The sequence below is a fragment of the Colobus angolensis genome, unplaced genomic scaffold (assembly GCF_000951035.1).
Source record: "Colobus angolensis palliatus isolate OR3802 unplaced genomic scaffold, Cang.pa_1.0 Scaffold18, whole genome shotgun sequence".
In the NCBI taxonomy this organism is placed as follows: Eukaryota; Metazoa; Chordata; class Mammalia; order Primates; family Cercopithecidae; genus Colobus; species Colobus angolensis.
Window position 1 is genome coordinate 596,722 of NW_012114932.1, and position 18,403 is coordinate 615,124.

Consider the following 18,403-nt stretch of genomic DNA (forward strand, 5'->3'; position numbering starts at 1 on the left):
CGCGCCGCGCCGCCTACAAGTCCCGGCCGCGCGCCGTAGCTCCCCATTGGCGGGGGTGCCTCCGCGCCCTCCCACACGCCACATCTCCATTGGTCCATAAGCCGTGGAGCCCAGACGGGCGGCTCCACGCTGCCCTCCCTCATTGGCTGGTGGTGTCTGAGCCCTAGACAGTTGTCGGCCGCTGATTGAACCCGGGCCGGCCGCAGGAAGCGGCTACAGCAGCGACGGAAGCGGTGTGGGCCGCCATATTGGGTAAGGGCAGCGACTCTCCTGAGGCTGGGTACCGCTAGCTGAAATGGGGTTCGGCCACTGCCTTACATCTGTTGAGTTGACCCGCGTACCCCTGCTCTGGGCCCCAGGCTTGCTCGAAAAGCCCTGCGGATCTCCTCGCCCGGACTCCGACTCGTGGCGCAGTTGTTCTGGGGTCAGCCAAGACAGCAGGTTAGGCAGAGAGGGCGGGCGACCGCAGGCAAGACTCAAAAGTTTCTTTCCTTTTTTCTTCTTTCATTCGCGTGGGCAACGGACCCAACCTTTGGAAGCCCACCTCCCGAACCTCCACCTGACCGGAGACCGCCGTGCGTAGGCTGACAGGAGACGTGCGGGGTGGACGGACGGCGGGACAGCCGGAGGAAGGGCTCAAGGCGAGCCAAACTCAAAGCTGGGCCGCCACTCTAGACCGTGGAGGGAAGCGCCCGGGCGGGATCATCGGTCGAGGATATGGGGTCGCCTCAGTGGGAAGGTGAGGGGCTTGGGAGGTGCCCTTACAAGCTCAGAAGCGTGGCTTGGTGGCTGGCCCGCCTCCTCCTGCCTCCCCGCTAGGCCCTTCGGGGTCCCCTGCTGCTGAGGGGCCTCTTGAGTGGGGTCCCGGGGATCAGCAGAGAAGCACTGGAGGATGTTTCCATTTCGACTGCCCTCCTTCCAAGTGCCCTCCTGGCTGCCTGCCTTGAGGAAAGGTTGGCTCTACTCAGTGCAAAAAGGACATGTCTATGGGGCTAAAAAGGGCTTGGAGCCCGGCGACAAGGGTTGGAGAGGGGCACATCCTCTGCTCCCATTCAGTGAATTCAGTGGATCATTATCAGATATTCATCTTTAATTCACATCACAGCAGTCAAGGAAGTGGGGAAAGGGGGAAAAAATCAAGTGGCAGATATTTACATCTAAAATTCACATTACTTGTTGGATTTTGAACATGCTACCACAATATATACAGTAAAATACCTCTTGGGACAATGGTACAAATTTTGTTTCCTTTAACTTTGCTTTTCTGGTACAGGTAAGATCATTTTTAAATCACTTGTTTTCTTTAAACATGAATACACAAAAGAATGGTTGGAAGTTTTCTTGTTTTAAATAAGCACAGAATGCGTGAGGTTAAAAACACATTTATAGTGCTGAATACCAATTGGACATCACACTCTATACATTTTTTGCTCAAATTCCTGTACAAATACACAGCATTCAAATAGGTATTTACAAATAAGCTTGAAAGAATGAAAATCAGTATTTTACAATCTTCTCAAAGGGTTCTCATCTCTGGCCTCCCATTTCCCCTCAGACTGAATAATTCTCCAACAAAAGGGATTTCAGAATGTGTCCTTTTCATTCAGTTAGGGAAAATGGAGAGGGGAAACAAACGGTTTCAACTTGCATAATGCGAAGCCAAATGAACCCATACTCCCCTGCTTACCTCTTGTGCCACGAAGTGGAGAAGGTAGCTGTTCTTATGTGATGACTGCCTTGTCCAGGGATTGACGTTCAGAAGTGCCTTAAAATCTAAGCCCTCCTACCTATGAATCAAATCTGAAGCTAGCCCCGATCCTCTAACACCTGTGAACACCAGATGGTCCAGAGAGTGAAGCTTGCAAATAAATGTAGGCTGAGAAGCAGGCCAGCCCTTTGAGGGCCCACATCCTCAGCTGCCTTCTGCCCCACTCTGTCTGGAGTGAGCCTGATGGTATCAGAAGGGACCCACACTGATGATAAAGCCCCAGAAAAACCCTGGCGGTAATTTAGACCTCCATCTTTCCCAGTAGGTTATGAGCATTTCTGTTAAACAAGCTGGGGTTAGTTTACAAGTGAAAAACACGCTGACCATGGCCTTTACTGTCTGGAAATAGGGGCAGTGGAGAAGGGATGAGGGGCTTGGGCCCAGGGCCTGGCTGTGGAGGTCACACAGGCCAGCAGAAGAGGAAATGGGGGCAACATGCCTGCCCAACAAGGCAGCCTTGTGACCATCATTAATATGAACTTGAGCAAATAAAAGAAAAAATATATTTTGTAGGCTTTTTTTTTTTTTTTTAAAGTAACTTAAAAGCACCCTGGTGAAGTACTACTATACCCACCTGACCCTATCCCCCCAAATAATAAACTGAGAGGAAAATCAGTGCCCTGACTTGAATGAGTTTCCTCTAAAGACACCACTGCTCTGCTTTATAGTTTCCTATAAAGACACCAACAGACTGGGGAGACTGGAGAAACTGCCCTCCTGCCAGCCCCAAACCCTGAGTGGTGGTCCCCATGGCCTGGAGCGGGTTGCTGTATGTGGCCACTTGGGAGATGACAATTCTACCTGCACGGCTATCTGCTTCCAAAAGGAGAAGCTCCCTCCCACCCTCTTTACCCAGGAGCCTGCTGAACCTGACCACATGTCCTCAGGGCCTGGAAGCCTGGCTAGGCAGCCACCCCCATGGCTCAGAGGTAGTGCTGAAAATCCCTGATTCAGGAGCTGATGGTAGGCATTCTGAACGCTTCTGAAAGCTTCGAGGATTTCTGGCGCCTGCCACACCCCAGACTCACTCTTACACCAGTCTCTACCACATAGGAAGGGGACCAGCTCCCCCTAGGAGGAAGGTGGCTAAGATAGCCCCTTTGGCTCCATACCTCCACTCAAACCCCAGAGGGTGGGAGATAACCTTTGCAGATCCAGTCACCACTGGGGCTCCTGTGGGGCATGAGGTGTTTCAAGAATGGAAGGGAGCAAATGGTCAGAAGTAATGTGATGGAGAGAAAAATCCAAGATGGAGGAGACGGCTGGCCCATTGAACCCTGGCAGTTCCCTGGGCATGCAGTTAAGCCAGTCACATGCCTGAGCCAGCAGGTTGGTCCAGCCAGCCCCTCAGTAGCACACTCCTGGATGGAAGAGGGGCAGGTGGACAGGCATTTGTGCAAAACGGCTTGTGGCCCTTTTTCCACCTGTGACATGTCTATATGGTCCTTGCAATCCCTGAATGCAACCATGAACTCTTCTGTCCATACAGCAAAGGAAGAGGTCCTTAGTGCAATTTCCATTCTGTGCATCTCTACCCTGGAGGGAGGGCCTGGGCTCCCGCTCCTGGGCCCTGCAGTGTGGCAAAGTGACTCTGTCTGTGCAATTTCTCCATATAGCTCCACATGGTCCAGAACTGCAGGAGGAAGAAAGCATCTACTGCATAAAGGAAAGAAAGGAAAACCCATAGAAATGGAAATGTAAAAAAATAAAAAGGGAAGCCACAACCCTTCATGCTGCTGTGGCCTCTGTACATGGCAACACATGAGTTCACGGCAGTAGAATGGAGACTTGGGGTGGTTCTCTCCTGAGTGCCAAGCCTCTCTGGCTCCCTGGGGTCGGGCTGGGGGACTTGCTTTTCAGACCTGGAGTGGTTGGCAAGCTGCTTACTGAGGGCGGCATCCCAGCCGCCTCATTGCCCCTTACTGCTCCCCTCGGCCGTGCTCCCAAGCCATGCGGGCCTGCTCCTCCTTAGCGCTCCCAGGAGGCAATGAAGCCTTGCGGTGCAGGCCTCGAGGCCTCTCAGTCTCTTCACGTAGCAGCACCCCCTCATCGTGCTCCAGGGCTGGCAGGCGGGGGTGGTAGGGCTTGGGCGGCAGCGCAGGCGGGTCCATGGGGTCCTGAGGGATGACGCACCCTGGGGCTGAGTGGCTTCGGCATGGCTGGGCCTTGATGGAGTCCAGGACGGCAGATTCAGAGAGGCTGTAGTGGACAGGGAGGTAGGGTGGCTCAAGATCTTCGTCAGCATTCCAGGCCTGGCTTGGCATGGAGTCCATGGTGTCAGTGCGAGGTGGGACCTCCGAGGAGTGCCCAAAGTTACTCTCACTCAAGGAGGACACACCGCTGCTGGCACTGCCGGACAGCGTAGAGTTGCTGCCGTCCAGACCTGACTGGGGGCTTGTTGGGGAGGCTGGGATAGGGTGGAGAGGAGACTGTGAAGGAAAGGGTGGGCATGTTAGAATCCCTCTCTCCAGACAGGCTGACTTGCCCGCCATGGGAAGACCAAGAGCCTGCTTATAAATGAACTTTAACCCTCACCAACAGCATGTTTCTTGTTTCTTCAGCAGCAAGCTCCCAGCTCCTCCCACCACCCTGAAGTAAGCCAGTGGAACTCCAGAATCATCTGCATTTCTGTGGCCAAAAAATGGCCCTGCCCTGGCTGCTGGGCATTGGTGCCCCCTGGTCCCAGGTCCCAGGCTGCCGTCGGTGGCTCTGGGATACTGACATAAAGGCTGGGTCATCAGGCCTGTTGAGGGGGACAGAAAGAACCCTGGTGGGCCATGGACTAGAGGAATGTATTCTGCTGCTAAAATCTGTGATAGACTCAGTCTTTTCCAATTTGCAGACAAACTAACAGGTAGGAAATTTTACTCTCCTGAGTTTTTCATAAAGTTCTTGCTTTTACTGAATTCTAGTTTGAAATGCTCTCTGATCCACCACAGGAACGTTTGTTTAGCTAGCGAACTATGGTGTGTTGATACCTTGGTGCTGGCTGACAGCCCCCAGGTTTCCCAGTGCTCACTGCCCACACACTCTTGGTACTGTGTGTTGTTGTCTCCAGGACCCTCTGATCTCCCTGCCCCCATCACATTTGCTGCAGGACACAAGTGTGTACCTGCAGCTCAAGTGTGGCTCTGGCCACCCCCAGCTTCTGCCAGGCTGGGGAGAGAGGTGAAGGGGAGGGCTCTGGTTCCTCCTGTAGACCCCAAGGGTGGTTCTAGAGCAGACAAGATGACTCATCTCACAGCCTGGTGGGGCTGCTGCTTCAGTACATTACCTTGCGCAGGGTCCGGGCAGGGAGGGCTGGGGGGGTATCACCCAGAGGGTGGTGGAAGGCGTCAAAGTGTAGGGAGTAATGACCTGCAAAGGGAACAGAACCAGAGCCTCAGCTGGGGGCCCTGCACAGGCTTCATGCCAGCACCATCTTGCTGGGCCAACTGGGCAGGCATGAGAAGAGTCCCCTGGGGACCCCTCAGCATTGAGGGCTATGGATAAACCTCTCTTTACACTGGCATTCTCCAAAACACAGGCTGCTGGGGTAGAAGAAACCCACTCCACACAGGAAGTCAGAAAAGTTGAGTGCTTCAGAGTCTGTGGAACAGACCTCAGGCAGCAGCAGCTGTAGCCCACTGCTAGGCGATGAAACAGTCTGGTGAGAAGTGTGCCTGGCACAGTCAATTCCATTGTCTTCAGCCTTCTAGTTGGGATTGCCTTCCTGAGCTAACCTGTTGTACTCAGAAACCTCACTGACCCCAAAGCCCAGCAGGATCCTTCCTGTGGTGGGGCTGTTTTTGCTTTGGCTGAGTCGGCCCAGAGTATGGCCAATCTTCTCAGCTTAGATGGTTGTTGCTGTGGCCCTTGAGCAGAGTCTGAGACCAGGGACTATTGGGGGACCCGCTGGAGGTCTTCTTACCATGCAGCAGGCTTCGGGGAGGCACTGGGGGGGCCAGGATGCGCCCCATATGGGCAGACAGGAAGGGCTGGGCCTCTTGGGCTCCGCTATCCAGACTCCAGCTGCTGGGGGCTGCTGGCACAGCTGAAGGGTGGAAACAGATGGCATGAAGGGAGGTTACTTCTTGAGCCACCCTCTGGGAGAAGTACAGCCTGTGGCTTCTCCAGTGTGCATCATGTATCCAGCACACGTGTGGGGCATGCCAGCACCTGGAACTAAAAACACTGGCCAAGCAAGGCACTGTGGCCCACAGGGGAGACTGCCCAGGGATTGAAGCTGCTTAAGAGGAGGGCAACAGAGTGAGCTTATGTCTAGAGTATTCAGGATGAGATAGCTGAATGTGCAGCAAGGAGTGAACAGCTGCAGCCTCTGGGATCTGCCAGGAGGAGAAGAGAAAACAGGACAGAAGAGTAGAGATGAGAATGAGAGAATATAGAGAGAACACAGGACATAGAGCTCTTTGCCAAAGTCTAGAGTCAGCTCTCTTACTGCCCAGGCTCAGTAGGAAAAGCAGGGAGCAAAGACAGGTACCTGTTGGAAGAAACTGCAGCCCAGATTCAGCTGGACTCACTGCTTCCTAACAGGAGGAGGGAGGGCTGTGGAGCCCATGAGTGCCCTTTGGCATCTAGAGAACCCCAGTTCCTAGCACCCACATGCCATGGATGCAGGGTGCAGTGGGCCCAGGATAAAGGGAAGCACAGAGTGCCCTTCTGTGTTAAAGAAGGAGTCCACTGCCAGAATACTGTCCCCTCAGCCACAGCTGGGATGACAGATTTTTCAGGAGGAGAGAGGAATGATGGCTGGACCTTGGGGTCTGAGGGTACCACTCTGCAGAAGCAGCAGTGGACATGTGAATTCTCTTGGCCACCTCTTCCTAGAGAACAAATACCAGCAAAAAGAAATATGTCCTTTCTCTGTTGGAGCCAGGCAACTCCACTCTCCCCTTTGGGCTATTAGCAGCAGAGAAGCAGCTCACAATCCAGGTGCTGTCACTGGATTTGTTCTCAGGCCGTGGTAGCTACATTGAGCCTGAGGTTTGGGTTCTTCCTGGTCTAGACACAGAGAGGGGAATTTCAGGGCCTAATGGGAGCTGAGAAGCTTTGGAAGGGAAGGAGCTAGAGTCTGTCCTTTGAAAAGGATGTGGCCAGAAGGGCTGGGCCCCCTCAGCTGTCCAGGGATAAGATTGTGACATCCATCCATCATCATCATCTTCCTCGTCGCTCAGGAACTGGTGTGGGCTTGCAGCAGAACACAGGGTAAAACTCCACTGTCTAAACAGCCTCAGTTCTGAGGAGAATTGCCCAGTCTCCTGGTATGGTTGATGGCTGGTGGCAGGAAGGAGGGGTGTGCCAATGATTGAGTTGCAGGCGAGACACTTAGCTGTTGCCTGAAAGGAGGAAATAATTCTGCATCTGATGAGCATCAGATGGCTTTCACCAAATAGCCTCCTCAGAGAGCCTGAGCCACCCCAAGAACAGGCCACTCACCCACACTCTCTACAAGATGCAGCATGAGCTTCTTGGTGCTAAGGCTCCCTGCACCTGCCCCTCTCTGCCAAAAAAAGCACCTTCTCCATAAAAAGCCACCAAAGAAGTATCAGGGAATAGGAAGCTTGGAAATGGGTCTGGGCAGCTTCCCTAAAGGGGTTTTGACAGCCCAGAATCTCAGATGCACACCTAGCCCTGGAAGAATTAAGGGGTGCAGATGTTCAGCCACAACGGCTCAAAGGAGCTCTAGGCCAGGAAGGCTATGGGAGAAGAAAGCTGACAGGGCTGTAATGGTTTACAAAAGGGTGCCTGACTGAGTGACTCCACGTAAACCAGAAACCATCAAGTTTGCCCTGCAGCCTGATGTCTGTGAGCAGTGGGGCCAGTAGACCTTTGTCATGTAGCACATGTGCACTGGGGCTAGAGGGAAGGCTAATATAGAATGACTTATCATAGGAAAAGAGGGGTGATCCCAACTGTATCCTGTCACCTCCCTCCCTCACCATTAACAACTGTCCAGCACTGGCCTGAGGCCACCAGTGCATAGCCCATGGTCCTGAAGGCAGGCTCGCCTGATCTGGGAGTCATTGCGTGGCAAAAAGAGATACCTGTGAGAGATGTAGTCCTCATGGGACTCAGAACCCTGACTGACAAGAGAATGATGACAAGTATGTACAGTTCCTGCCCTGGAAGATCCAGGTAGAGACTTAGGGAGCTACACTCCGGGCAAATGTCTGATTAGCTGCCCTCTAAATGCTGGCCTTGTAGTATGGATATGCTTGCTCTGGGCTCAGCCTCTGTTCTGAGACAACCCTCCTTTCCTTCCACACCTAGTGGTGGGCATGTCCAGCTCCTTGATGTAGTCTGGCCTTGGCCTGAGGCCTGAAGCGCTAATGTATCTGGTTGGGGTAGGGTCCTGGTCGGGCCAACAGCACCTGTTTGAGCTCTAAGCCTATCTAGACTCTTGGCTACTTTTGACGTTGCTCTGCATCTCAGCTGAAGAAATGCCACTGTGGATTCTGGCCCTCCAGGCGAAAAGGGCACTCTGTTTTGGGTCACAGGTGCAGAAGTCCAAGAAGCTGCATGTTTTCGGGATATACGACCTTGAAGCTATGAAGGCATCTTCAGCCAGTCTCCAGGCCCTTTGTGGCGGGGCACCCAGCTTCAGTGCCCATCAGTTTTTTGTCTCTTTAAAGAGGACACAGAGGTATGTCCTCCATGATGAGCAAAGGCGGAGCATAACAGTGGGGACAGCACATAGCACTTGATGAACAGGTACGATGATAACGTGATGATGACAGCTTTGGAGGGACATGTTCTGATGGAATAGGGGATGACAGGTTGTATTGGTGGGAACTGAATGTGCCCTAAACTCCAATAGATGGAGCAGCTAGGCAGAGAACCTGTGAGGAGAGGGGTGGGTATGAGGCCAGGTTCTGGGTGGCAGGAAGGCTCAGCACTAAGTATTACTCTCTGTTAAAATTAACTCAGATCTCTGTGTCTGAGGTCTGAGTCTGCTTCTTCCATCAGCTTGCAGAAGCAGAACATAGGGTAAAATGCCCACTCTCTAAATAGCCACAAGTCTAAGGAGGATTGCTCAGTCTCACAGTATGGTTGGTGGCCTGGCAATAAAAGATGAATTCACAGCAGCTGCTGGCCACAGTGGCTACAGGAGGACTGGACTCCTTTGGGGCACCCTGGGCTTCACTTGGAGAAGCCCGTCTTTGGGAACTAGCATGTCTTTCCCCTTCCTCTTGGGGCTTGTTTGGCCACGGCCTATTCTGAGCTCCAAGGAAAGATCCCTGAGGGCCCAAGCTGAGAGGGACCAAAGGGGCCACAAGGCCTGCTGAATTCTGCGGGTGGTGGGGAGGAGTCTAGGGAAGTAGTTGTCTACAGTTTGCACACACAAGCCCAAGTTTCCATAAAGGTGGGCTCAGGGCAGGAGGCACCTGGGGCCTCTTTGAGGGTAGGCCCTGGGGAAGGAGGGATACAGGATATAAACCTTACCATCAAGCCAGACATGGGTTAAATAGTGAGCACAAGAATTGGTCAGAATTCTGGACAGACAGACAGACCTGAGTGTTGAAGTATGGCTTAGCCCTGGCCAGCTGGTACTCAGGGACAAGAGTCAGACACTCAGGATGGGGACAGACATGGGGAGAAGGCCACCTGGGGAACAATACCTTTTTCAGCCACAGACAGATTGGGATCACTGCAAGGTTTGCAGGCTCCGACCACTTGCTGGAACAGGGCTCGCTGGAAATTCGGTGGCTGAAGGAAGGAGATAAACATTATAGAGAGTGAAAACAACCAGTTATATCTTGGGAGGCAGTGTTGTGGGCCACAAGAGACAGGACATTACAAGATCAGACAGGGAAAACAAAGCAGTGGTACAGCTCACACTTGAGATATACTGAGACCTCCCGGCCAGCCCTAGGAAAAACTGTCCAGGATGTCTGGTTCTCATTGCTTCTATACACAATATTTGCGATATCATCCTCCAGTATCTGGCTAGGACCCAGGCTGTCTTATGTAGGGCCCAAGAAACTGAACATAGCTACCTGGGAGCATCTGTTTGCATCCTTTTGTATGGCCAGAGAGATCCCCACTTTCCCATTAGCACTGACAGGTTTAGCCTCCTGGAGAGGCCCTGCACAGGCCCATGTTAGCGCCGAAGGTAGAGGAAAGGACAGCATCAAGCCTAGAGTCACAGACAGGACTTGCTGTTTTGATAGGCAGCTGCCAAGCAAACCTCATCCCTCTAGCTAGCAGAGCCGATCAGGCACAGGGAGGTACCACTAAGAAACTCCTGGCATTCTGACGCTAGGTAATGGTCACTGAGAGGGGACTTTTATGGACCCTGATAGAAGGGCGGGGGCAGACTGCCCAGGGGAGGGAGTTAATCCCTATAGCTTCTTGATCAAGGTCCCCAGGCAGAGCATTTGGAGAGTTGTGCAAATGGCATGTAGAACAGCCCAGCAGGTAGTGAGGGACTTCAGCTGCATGGATGAGTAAAAGAGGCAGACTTTGCTCCAGTGAGGATGCCACACAAATAGGGAGGAAGAACATCTTCCAGACCAATGTGTCCACCACTGCCTTCTCAGGACAGGCTGCAAAGAACCAGTTACCTCCGCTAGACTGTTTAGGGATGAGGAGTCCAGGAATCTGGCAGGAAGGACAGATAGCTACATGAGCAGTGCTGGTTCCAATGGTGGTTCCTGCCACCATTCTACTCATGCCTACACTCTGTCTGGATTGCTGGTCCTCAGGTTCACTGCACTCCACATCCAGGAGCCCAGCAGCCTTTTGAGGGATCTTACAGCAGAATGAGAGAGGCATGTAGGACAATGCAGAAGGCCCAGCAAATGCAAGGAGGGAAGCACAGGCTAACACACTTGCAGCAGAGGGCAGTCAGTGTGGTGGGTCTATTACCTGTCCGTTCTCCAGAATGGCTGCTGGATACATGGCACTGCTTGGGCGGTCCCGGTATGTGGGCAGCAACAACATCATTTCACGGGCATGGCGGTACTTATCTGGCAGAGAGGGAGAGCCTGTAACCAAGTGAGAACAATCAAGCACAGATGACAAGCCACAGATGGAGGGTCCAGCAGTCAAGCATCCTCAGGATTAGGGAACCAGGGTAGGTGTCCCTTGCAGTTAGGGTGAGGATGAGCTCAGCAAGCACAGGAGGAATGAAGCAGAGCCTGGTTGTTAGATGGTGGCAGTGGTTGCACCTCATGTCCCAGGCAAGGCTGACATACGGCAGGCTAGTGAGATGCAGATCTGCTGACGCAGCCCCCACCATGCTCAGAAGCAGAGGGTGAGGAGAGTTAAGAACTGGAGCAGGGTGGCTAAGGGCTCCCTGCATCCAGCACTATCAGGAAATGGGTGTGGCCTGTACGCTGGGCTCTCCTGGGGTCCAGGCATGGGAACAGGCCAGCTTGCAATGGAGACACTCACACAGAGACAGAGACACTCAGATAACATAGCCACACAGTTATTACTTGACATACTGTGTCTTTACACACTTACCTTTTGACACCACTGGCCCTGTTCTCACCTGGCTCCCTACCGGCTTTTCTCAGAGGCTTTCCCCGTCAAGATTCTAGGTCCCTAGCGCCTGGTGTCTGCCTTCCTGCCAGTCCTACTGCAACCCTACAGCCAGGCTGGCTGGGGGCCAGGGCTCTGCACCCAGGTTGCTCTCTGGGGTTTTGCTCTGTGACACTTGCCCTTCCGTGAACTCAGGGTTCATGGAACTAATGTGGAAATTATGGGGCTTTAACCCAGGCTCTTTAGTTGACTTGATTCATTTTCTACTCCTGTGAGGCCTCTGCAGTGATTTTCCCTAGCCTGAGGGACTGTTATGGAGGCCACACCAAGCCACATGTGGTGTGACTCAGTCCCCATGGATTCAGGCCACAGCCATAGGTCAGGGAACTTGTCAACCCATGGTCCTTGAGAAGATCTTCCACAGAAGCAGCAAGAGTAACTTGCTGGCTTTCCTGGGGGAATGGGTAATTTGGAAGGCCCTCCAAATGTGCTCATTGTACCAGATACCAGCATATCCATGAGAAACCACTGGGGGAATCGGAGCCATCACAGGAGGATCACCTGGACCTCAAACCTCTGCCTGGCTCTTACGGTTGAAACCCCTGTCTGGGGTGTCGTCTGAGTGAAGCTGGGTAGTTTAGACCAACCCATAGGCTCCAGCTGAATCTGCAGCTGGGGTCAATCTGCAGCTCCTAGAGGCTCTGTGTCTCTGGAACTCAGGGTCTCTGGGGCTTTCCTTTGAGTGTGCAGTGCCAGCACTGTCAGGACACAGCTAAAAATAATTCTTCTTCAGCCAGCTTGCCACAGGAGTCCTTGAGAAATTCCTCTTGTATTCATGTCAGTCCAAGAAGATGAGACTAAAATACTTTGAAGAAGTCAGCTTAATAAATACCAGTAATGGGCTGGGCGCGGTGGCTCAAGCCTGTAATCCCAGCACTTTGGGAGGCCGAGACGGACGGATCACGAGGTCAGGAGATCGAGAACATCCTGGCTAACACGGTGAAACCCCATCTCTACTAAAAAATACAAAAAAACTAGCCCAGCGAGGTGGTGGGCGCCTGTAGTCCCAGCTACTCGGGAGGCTGAGGCAGGAGAATGGCGTAAACCTGGGAGGCAGAGCTTGCAGTGAGCCGAGATCCCGCCACTGCACTCCAGCCTGGGCGACAGACCGAGCCTCCGTCTCAAAACAACAACAACAACAACAACAACAACAAAAAACCAGTAATGTAACTTTTTCCACAGTTGGTCTGAGTAATCCTGTTTGTAGAACCTCAGGGCTGGCTTTAAGACCCAGTCGTTAAAAAATGTTCTTTCACTTGTAAGAGAATGAATAAAGTATGATTTTTAAAACTCAACCTGAATTGCTATTTTGTGATTTTACTGGTTTCTATGTTCTCTTTTAGAACCTGTACTCTTAGGCAACCTCAAGAAGATGGCTATGTAAAGAGAAATGAAAAAAGCACCTATTCTCACTGACTGATACAATGCTTTCCCAGCTAGAAACTCTCAGAATGCTTCCTGAGCCTTGCAGCCCACAGCTCTAGACAGGACTACTCTCTGTTCAGTATGCACAAAAAAAAAAAAAAAAAAACCCCAAAAAACAGCACCTTTAGACTAACTCAGTAATATCAAACCCATATCTAATGCCCATTCCACACCAAGCATGTGATTGGAACCTGGTATACTGTCTTGCTCAGGTTGTCCGTGATCTCTCACCTCATGGAGCTCACAGCTCATAAAGAAAGCCCCACATCTGCATACTCAATATCCTGATCTGTGTGAGGGGGTTAGGATGGAGATACAGAAGCCTGAAGGCTGTAGCCAGGGCTCAGGGGCTCTGCTGAAGATTCAGACTCTTGTTATGGTGGTCTCTCTGGGCTATGGTGGCCACAAAGGGGTGCTCTGTGCCATCACTAAATTTTTTACCTGTACCACTTCCCTTCCCCTGCCCTCTGCCCTGGGCAGCCAATCCCATGGTAGGAGAAGGTGATGGTTACTTTTCCTGAAAACATTTGAACACCACAAGGGTTTCTGTGTTCATGGGACTTCTGAATTACGTGAGTTGTAGTCTAGTAAACCCCAGTGTCAATGAATTACTTAAGGATTATTCAAAATCCCTGTTTCCTAGCTCCAGTCAGCCTTTTGATCAGCAGGGGGAGCTGTCAACTCACAAGAGTTTAGACTGCCTGGCAGGCCATTCCTCTCTGACATTTCCAAAGCAACAGGATTCACAGCAGTGTCCATGGGTATGGCAAGGAAGGCCAGTGGTCTCATGACCACTCTTGGGAGTGGGGAAAGTAACCCCAATGCAAAGGACTTCCCTCAAGATCACCTTTATGAAAGCTTTCCCCTCCCTGATAATACCAAACACAAACCTCAAACAGAGTGGACTGTTTCCTCCCTTCTTAGCCCAGAGTGCATCTACATCTACTACATGCGTTTGAAAGTATCAGTCTTTCTCTATGATGCCATGTCACACAGACCCTTCTATTTTGTCTCCCAGGGCCTAACACCGTGCTTGACAGACGTAGGACCTGCACCTTTCTCCAGATGAGCCTGCACACGGATTGTATGGAAGTTGTGGTCTAGAAGGGACTTCTTTTCTTTCTTACTTCCTCTGATCTTGTCACTATTCTCTTTGGGCCCAGTTCTAGTTAACCATTTTGCTTATTTTTGCACTTAATGTTTACCCCCGAAAGGGAAGGGGCTTCTCTCAGCCTTCCTCTGTGTGATCTTCTGGAGTTTGGCCATTGTGACAGCTCCTCTCCAAAAATAGTGACCATCAACGCCTTCCCTCCCAAAACACACATGCCATTCCTTACAAGATGAGGTGTAATCTCATTCCCCTCTCTGGTATCTGGGTTGACATTAGTGACTTGACGAGACAATAGAAACATGGGGACTTCCTGGGACATCCAAGGCTGGGTAAAAAGGAGCCTTGAGGCTTCTCCCTGGGTCTCTCTCTTGGAATGCTCTCTCCGGGGATAATCAGCTGCCATGCTGTAAGAAGTCTAAGTCACATGGAAAGGTCATATGTAGGGGCTCAAGTTGACAGTCCCAGCCGCACCCCAAGCTGACCACCAGCATCAACTGTCAGCCATGTATGTGAGCCATCTCGAATATCCAGCCCAGCTGAGCCTTTAGATGATTCCAGCCAGTGACATCTGACTCCAAGTGAGAATTGCTCAGTGAGCCCTGTAAACCCACAGAATAAGAGATGATAATAGATTATTTTAAGAAGTTTTGGGGGTGGTTTATTATGCAGCAACAGATAACCAAGTCATTTGAAGTAAAAAGGAGTTATTTCCAAACAAGGAGAAGATAATTTCTCTCTATTCAGCACTGACGTAGTGCACCACCTGCCCCTAAGGCAAGAGCCATGCAGATTCCTCACAAGCATTCAGTAAAAGCTTGATAAGTGAATAAATCAGTCAATAGCTAGAAGGGAAAGGTGGTAACCGCCAGCCTGTGAGGTCCCCAACAGCAGGGCCTGCTTATTCCTCCTCTTTCTTCTTTTCAGGACACTGAGTATCTGAAACAGCCTAGAGGAAGTGTCTGACCAATGTCAGAGTGTAACTGAGTTCAAATGTTCATCCTTGGTTGCCTTCTGTGTTTATCAATCATCATGATTCAGAGATCTGTCCTCAGCAAGAATACCAGATAAAGTCTTAGATACGTCTGAGCATATCTTAGACACGCTTTAGGTTAGGGAAAAAAACAAAACGAGAGGGATTACAAAATCTGTTTCTGCAGCTCTGTTCAGGACTATTTACCTGAAGATACTGTAAATGCCAACCTCAACTGTGGCATTCATGGCTCAGGGTTTCTTTTCTTTTTATTCCCAAGGCTGTCTTTCAATGTGCCTTCTTGATAACACATATCACTGCTCCTTCTCTATGTCTGCAGCTTTCACATACTGACAAATCTTCAGCATGCACCAATCTTTTGGTTCATTTGTCCTATTTAGTACTAGAAATGTCTGCTTTCAAATGCTGGCTCCCCTTTTCTGACCTCAGAGTCCATGCTAGGGAGGCAATATGGGCAGTGGAATGGGCATGAGAGTGAGGGCTGGTGAGCGTAAATATCTGTGAACCAAACTTAGGTTGGCCATGAACTGGCTAAGTGGCCTTAATCCCCTTGCCCTGGAAATTAGGGCTTGGTCTGAATACTTCAGGTGGAAGTCTGACTGCCTGCTGCAACCTTACTCCACTTCCCTCTACAATCTGCCAAGGCTTTTCCCAGGTGGTCACTGCATCTTTTCACTGTGCCACACGGCCATCACTCCTACTGTGGGCTTCTCTCCATCACTCCCAGTTGTGGGCTTCGTGGGTTTCTGTGCTTTGGAGAGCTTCTTTCCTTAACGACTTCTCATGTCATAAATTTGTGCTGTTACACCAATCAGATGTAGATTTGGTCTTTTCACATAGTCCCATATTTCTTGGAGGCTTTGTTCGTTTCTTTTTACTCTTTTTTCTCTAAACTTCTCTTCTCGCTTCATTTCGTTCATTTGATCTTCAATCACTGATACTCTTTCTTCCAGTTGATCAAATTGGCTACTGAAGCTTGCGCATGCATCACGCAGTTCTCGTGTCATGGTTTTCAGCTCCATCAGGTCATTTAAGGACTTCTCTACACTGCTTATTCTAGTTAGCCATTCATCTACTCTTTTTTCAAGGTTTTTAGCTTCTTTGCGATGGGTTCGAACATCCTCCTTTAGCTGGGAGAAGTTTGTTATTACCGATCGTCTAAGCCTTCTTCTCTCAACTCGTCATTCTCCGTCCAGCTTTGTTCCATTGCTGGCAAGGAGCTGCGTTCCTCTGGAGGAGTAGAGGCGCTCTGATTTTTAGAATTTTCAGCTTTTCTGCTCTGGTTTCTCCCCATCTTTGTGGTTTTATCTACCTTTGGTCTTTGATGATGGTGATGCAGAGATGGGGTTTTGGTATGGATGTCCTTTCTGTTTGTTAGTTTTCCTTCTAACAGTCAGGACCCTCAGGTGCAGGTCTGTTGGAGTTTGCTGGAGGTCCACTCCAGACCCTGTTTGCCCGGGTATCACCAGTGGAGGCTGCAGAACAGCAAATGTTGCTGTCTGATCCTTCCTCTGGAAGATTTGTCTCAGAGGGGCACCCTGCCGTATGAGATGTCAGTTGCCCAATACTGGGAGATGCCTCCCAGTTAGACTACTCGGAGGTCAAGGACCCACTTGAGGAGGCAGTCTGCCCATTCTCAGATCTCAAACTCCATGCTGGGAGAACCACTGCTCTCTTCAAAGCTGTCAGACAGGGATGTTTAATTCTGCAGAAGTTTCTGCTGCCTTTTGTTCAGCTATGCCCTGCCCCTAGAGGTGGACTCTACAGAGGCAGGCAGGCCTCCTTGAGCTGTGGTGGGCTCCATCCAGTTTGAGCTTCCCGGCCCCTTTGTTTACCTACTTAAGCCTCAGCAACGGCAGACGCCCCTCCCCCAGCCTCGCTGCCGCCTCACAGTTTGCTCTCAGACTGCTGAGAGAGAGGTGAGTGAGGCTCCATGGGTGTGGGATCCTCTGAGCCAGGCGCGGGATATAATCTCCTGGTGTGCCGTTTGCTAAGGCCGTTGGGAAAGCGCAGTATTAGGGTGGGAGTGTCCCGATTTTCTAGGTACCATCTGTCACGGATTCCCTTTGCTAGGAAAGGGAATTCCCTGACCCCTTGTGCTTCCCGGGTGAGGCGATGTCCCACCCTGCTCCGTGGGCTGTACCCACTGTCTGACAAGCCCTTGTGAGATGAACCCGGTACCTCAGTTGGAAATGCAGAAATCACCCGTCTCCTGTGTCACTCACGCTGGGAGCTGCAGACTGGAGCTATTCCTATTCATGACGGGGAGAATGGAACCAAGTTGGAAAACACTCTTCAGGATATTATCCAGGAGAACTTCCCCAACCTAGCGAGGCAGGCCAACATTCAAATTCAGGAAATACAGAGAATGCCGCAAAGATACTCCTCGAGAAGAGCAATGCCAAGACACATAATTGCCAGATTCACCAAAGTTGCAATGAAGGAAAAAATGTTAAGGGCAGCCAGAGAGAAAGGTCGGGTTATCCACAAAGGAAAGCCCAACAGACGAACAGTGGATCTCTTGGCAGAAACTCTACAAGCCAGAAGACAGTGGGGGCCAATATTCAACATTCTTAAAGAAAAGAATTTTCAACCCAGAATTTCATATCCAACCAAATTAAGCTTCATAAGTGAAGGAGAAATAAAATCCTTTACAGACAAACAAATGCTGAGAGATTCTGTCACCACCAGGCCTGCCTTACAAGAGCTCCTGAAAGAAGCACTAAACATGGAAAGGAACAACCGGTACCAACCACCGCAAAAACATGCCAAATTGTAAAGACCATCGATGCTAGGAAGAAACTGCATCAACTAATGAGCAAAATAACCAGTTAACATCATAATGACAGGATCAAATTCACACATAACAATATTAACCTTAAATGTAAATGGGCTAAATGCTCCAATTAAAAGACACAGACTGGCAAATTGGATAAAGCGTCAAGACCCATCAGTGTGCTGTATTCAGGAGACCCATCTCGCATGCAGAGACATACATAGGCTCAAAATAAAGGGATGGAGGAAGATCTACCAAGCAAATGGAAAACAAAAAAAAAGCAGGGGTTGCAATCCTAATCTCTGATAAAACAGACTTTAAACCAACAAAGATCAAAAGAGACAAAGAAGGCCATTACATAATGGTAAACAACAAGAAGAGTTAACTATCCTAAATATATATGCACCCAACACAGGAGCACCCAGATTCATAAAGCAAGTCCTTAGAGACCTACAAAGAGACTTAGACTCCCCCACAATAATAATGGGAGACTTTAACACCCCACTGTCAACATTAGACAGATCAACGAGACAAAGTTAACAAGGATATCCAGGAATTGAACTCAACTCTGCACCAAGCGGATCTAATACACATCTACAGAACTCTCCATCCCAAATCAACAGAATATACATTCTTCTCAGCACCACATCACACTTATTCCAAAATTGACCACATAGTTGTCTTTACACTCCTCAGCAAATGTAAAGAACAGAAATTATAACAAACTGTCTCTCAGACCACAGTGCAATCAAACTAGAACTCAGGATTAAGACACTCACTAAAAAC

General features: G+C 50.4%; 2 protein-coding genes across 2 annotated transcripts in view; both read right to left on the reverse strand.

Annotated features, from left to right (window-relative positions):
- MANF (mesencephalic astrocyte-derived neurotrophic factor) overlaps positions 1 to 889 on the reverse strand; it is a 4,974-nt gene extending 4,085 nt beyond the window's left edge. Inside the window, 2 exon segments of the mRNA XM_011939301.1 lie at positions 18 to 57; positions 60 to 889. Coding sequence (XP_011794691.1) covers positions 18 to 57; positions 60 to 90 — 71 coding nt within the window. The 5' untranslated portion in view covers positions 91 to 889.
- Positions 890 to 1,069: 180 nt separating this feature from the next.
- Positions 1,070 to 18,403, reverse strand: part of DOCK3 (dedicator of cytokinesis 3) — a 606,207-nt gene continuing 588,873 nt past the window's right edge. Inside the window, exons 49-52 of the mRNA XM_011939302.1 lie at positions 10,637 to 10,755; positions 9,388 to 9,475; positions 5,043 to 5,125; positions 1,070 to 4,197 (exon numbers count right to left, since the gene is read on the reverse strand). Of these exons, the coding sequence (XP_011794692.1) occupies positions 3,688 to 4,197; positions 5,043 to 5,125; positions 9,388 to 9,475; positions 10,637 to 10,755 (800 nt within the window). The 3' untranslated portion in view covers positions 1,070 to 3,687. The remainder of the gene's footprint in view (positions 4,198 to 5,042; positions 5,126 to 9,387; positions 9,476 to 10,636; positions 10,756 to 18,403) is intronic.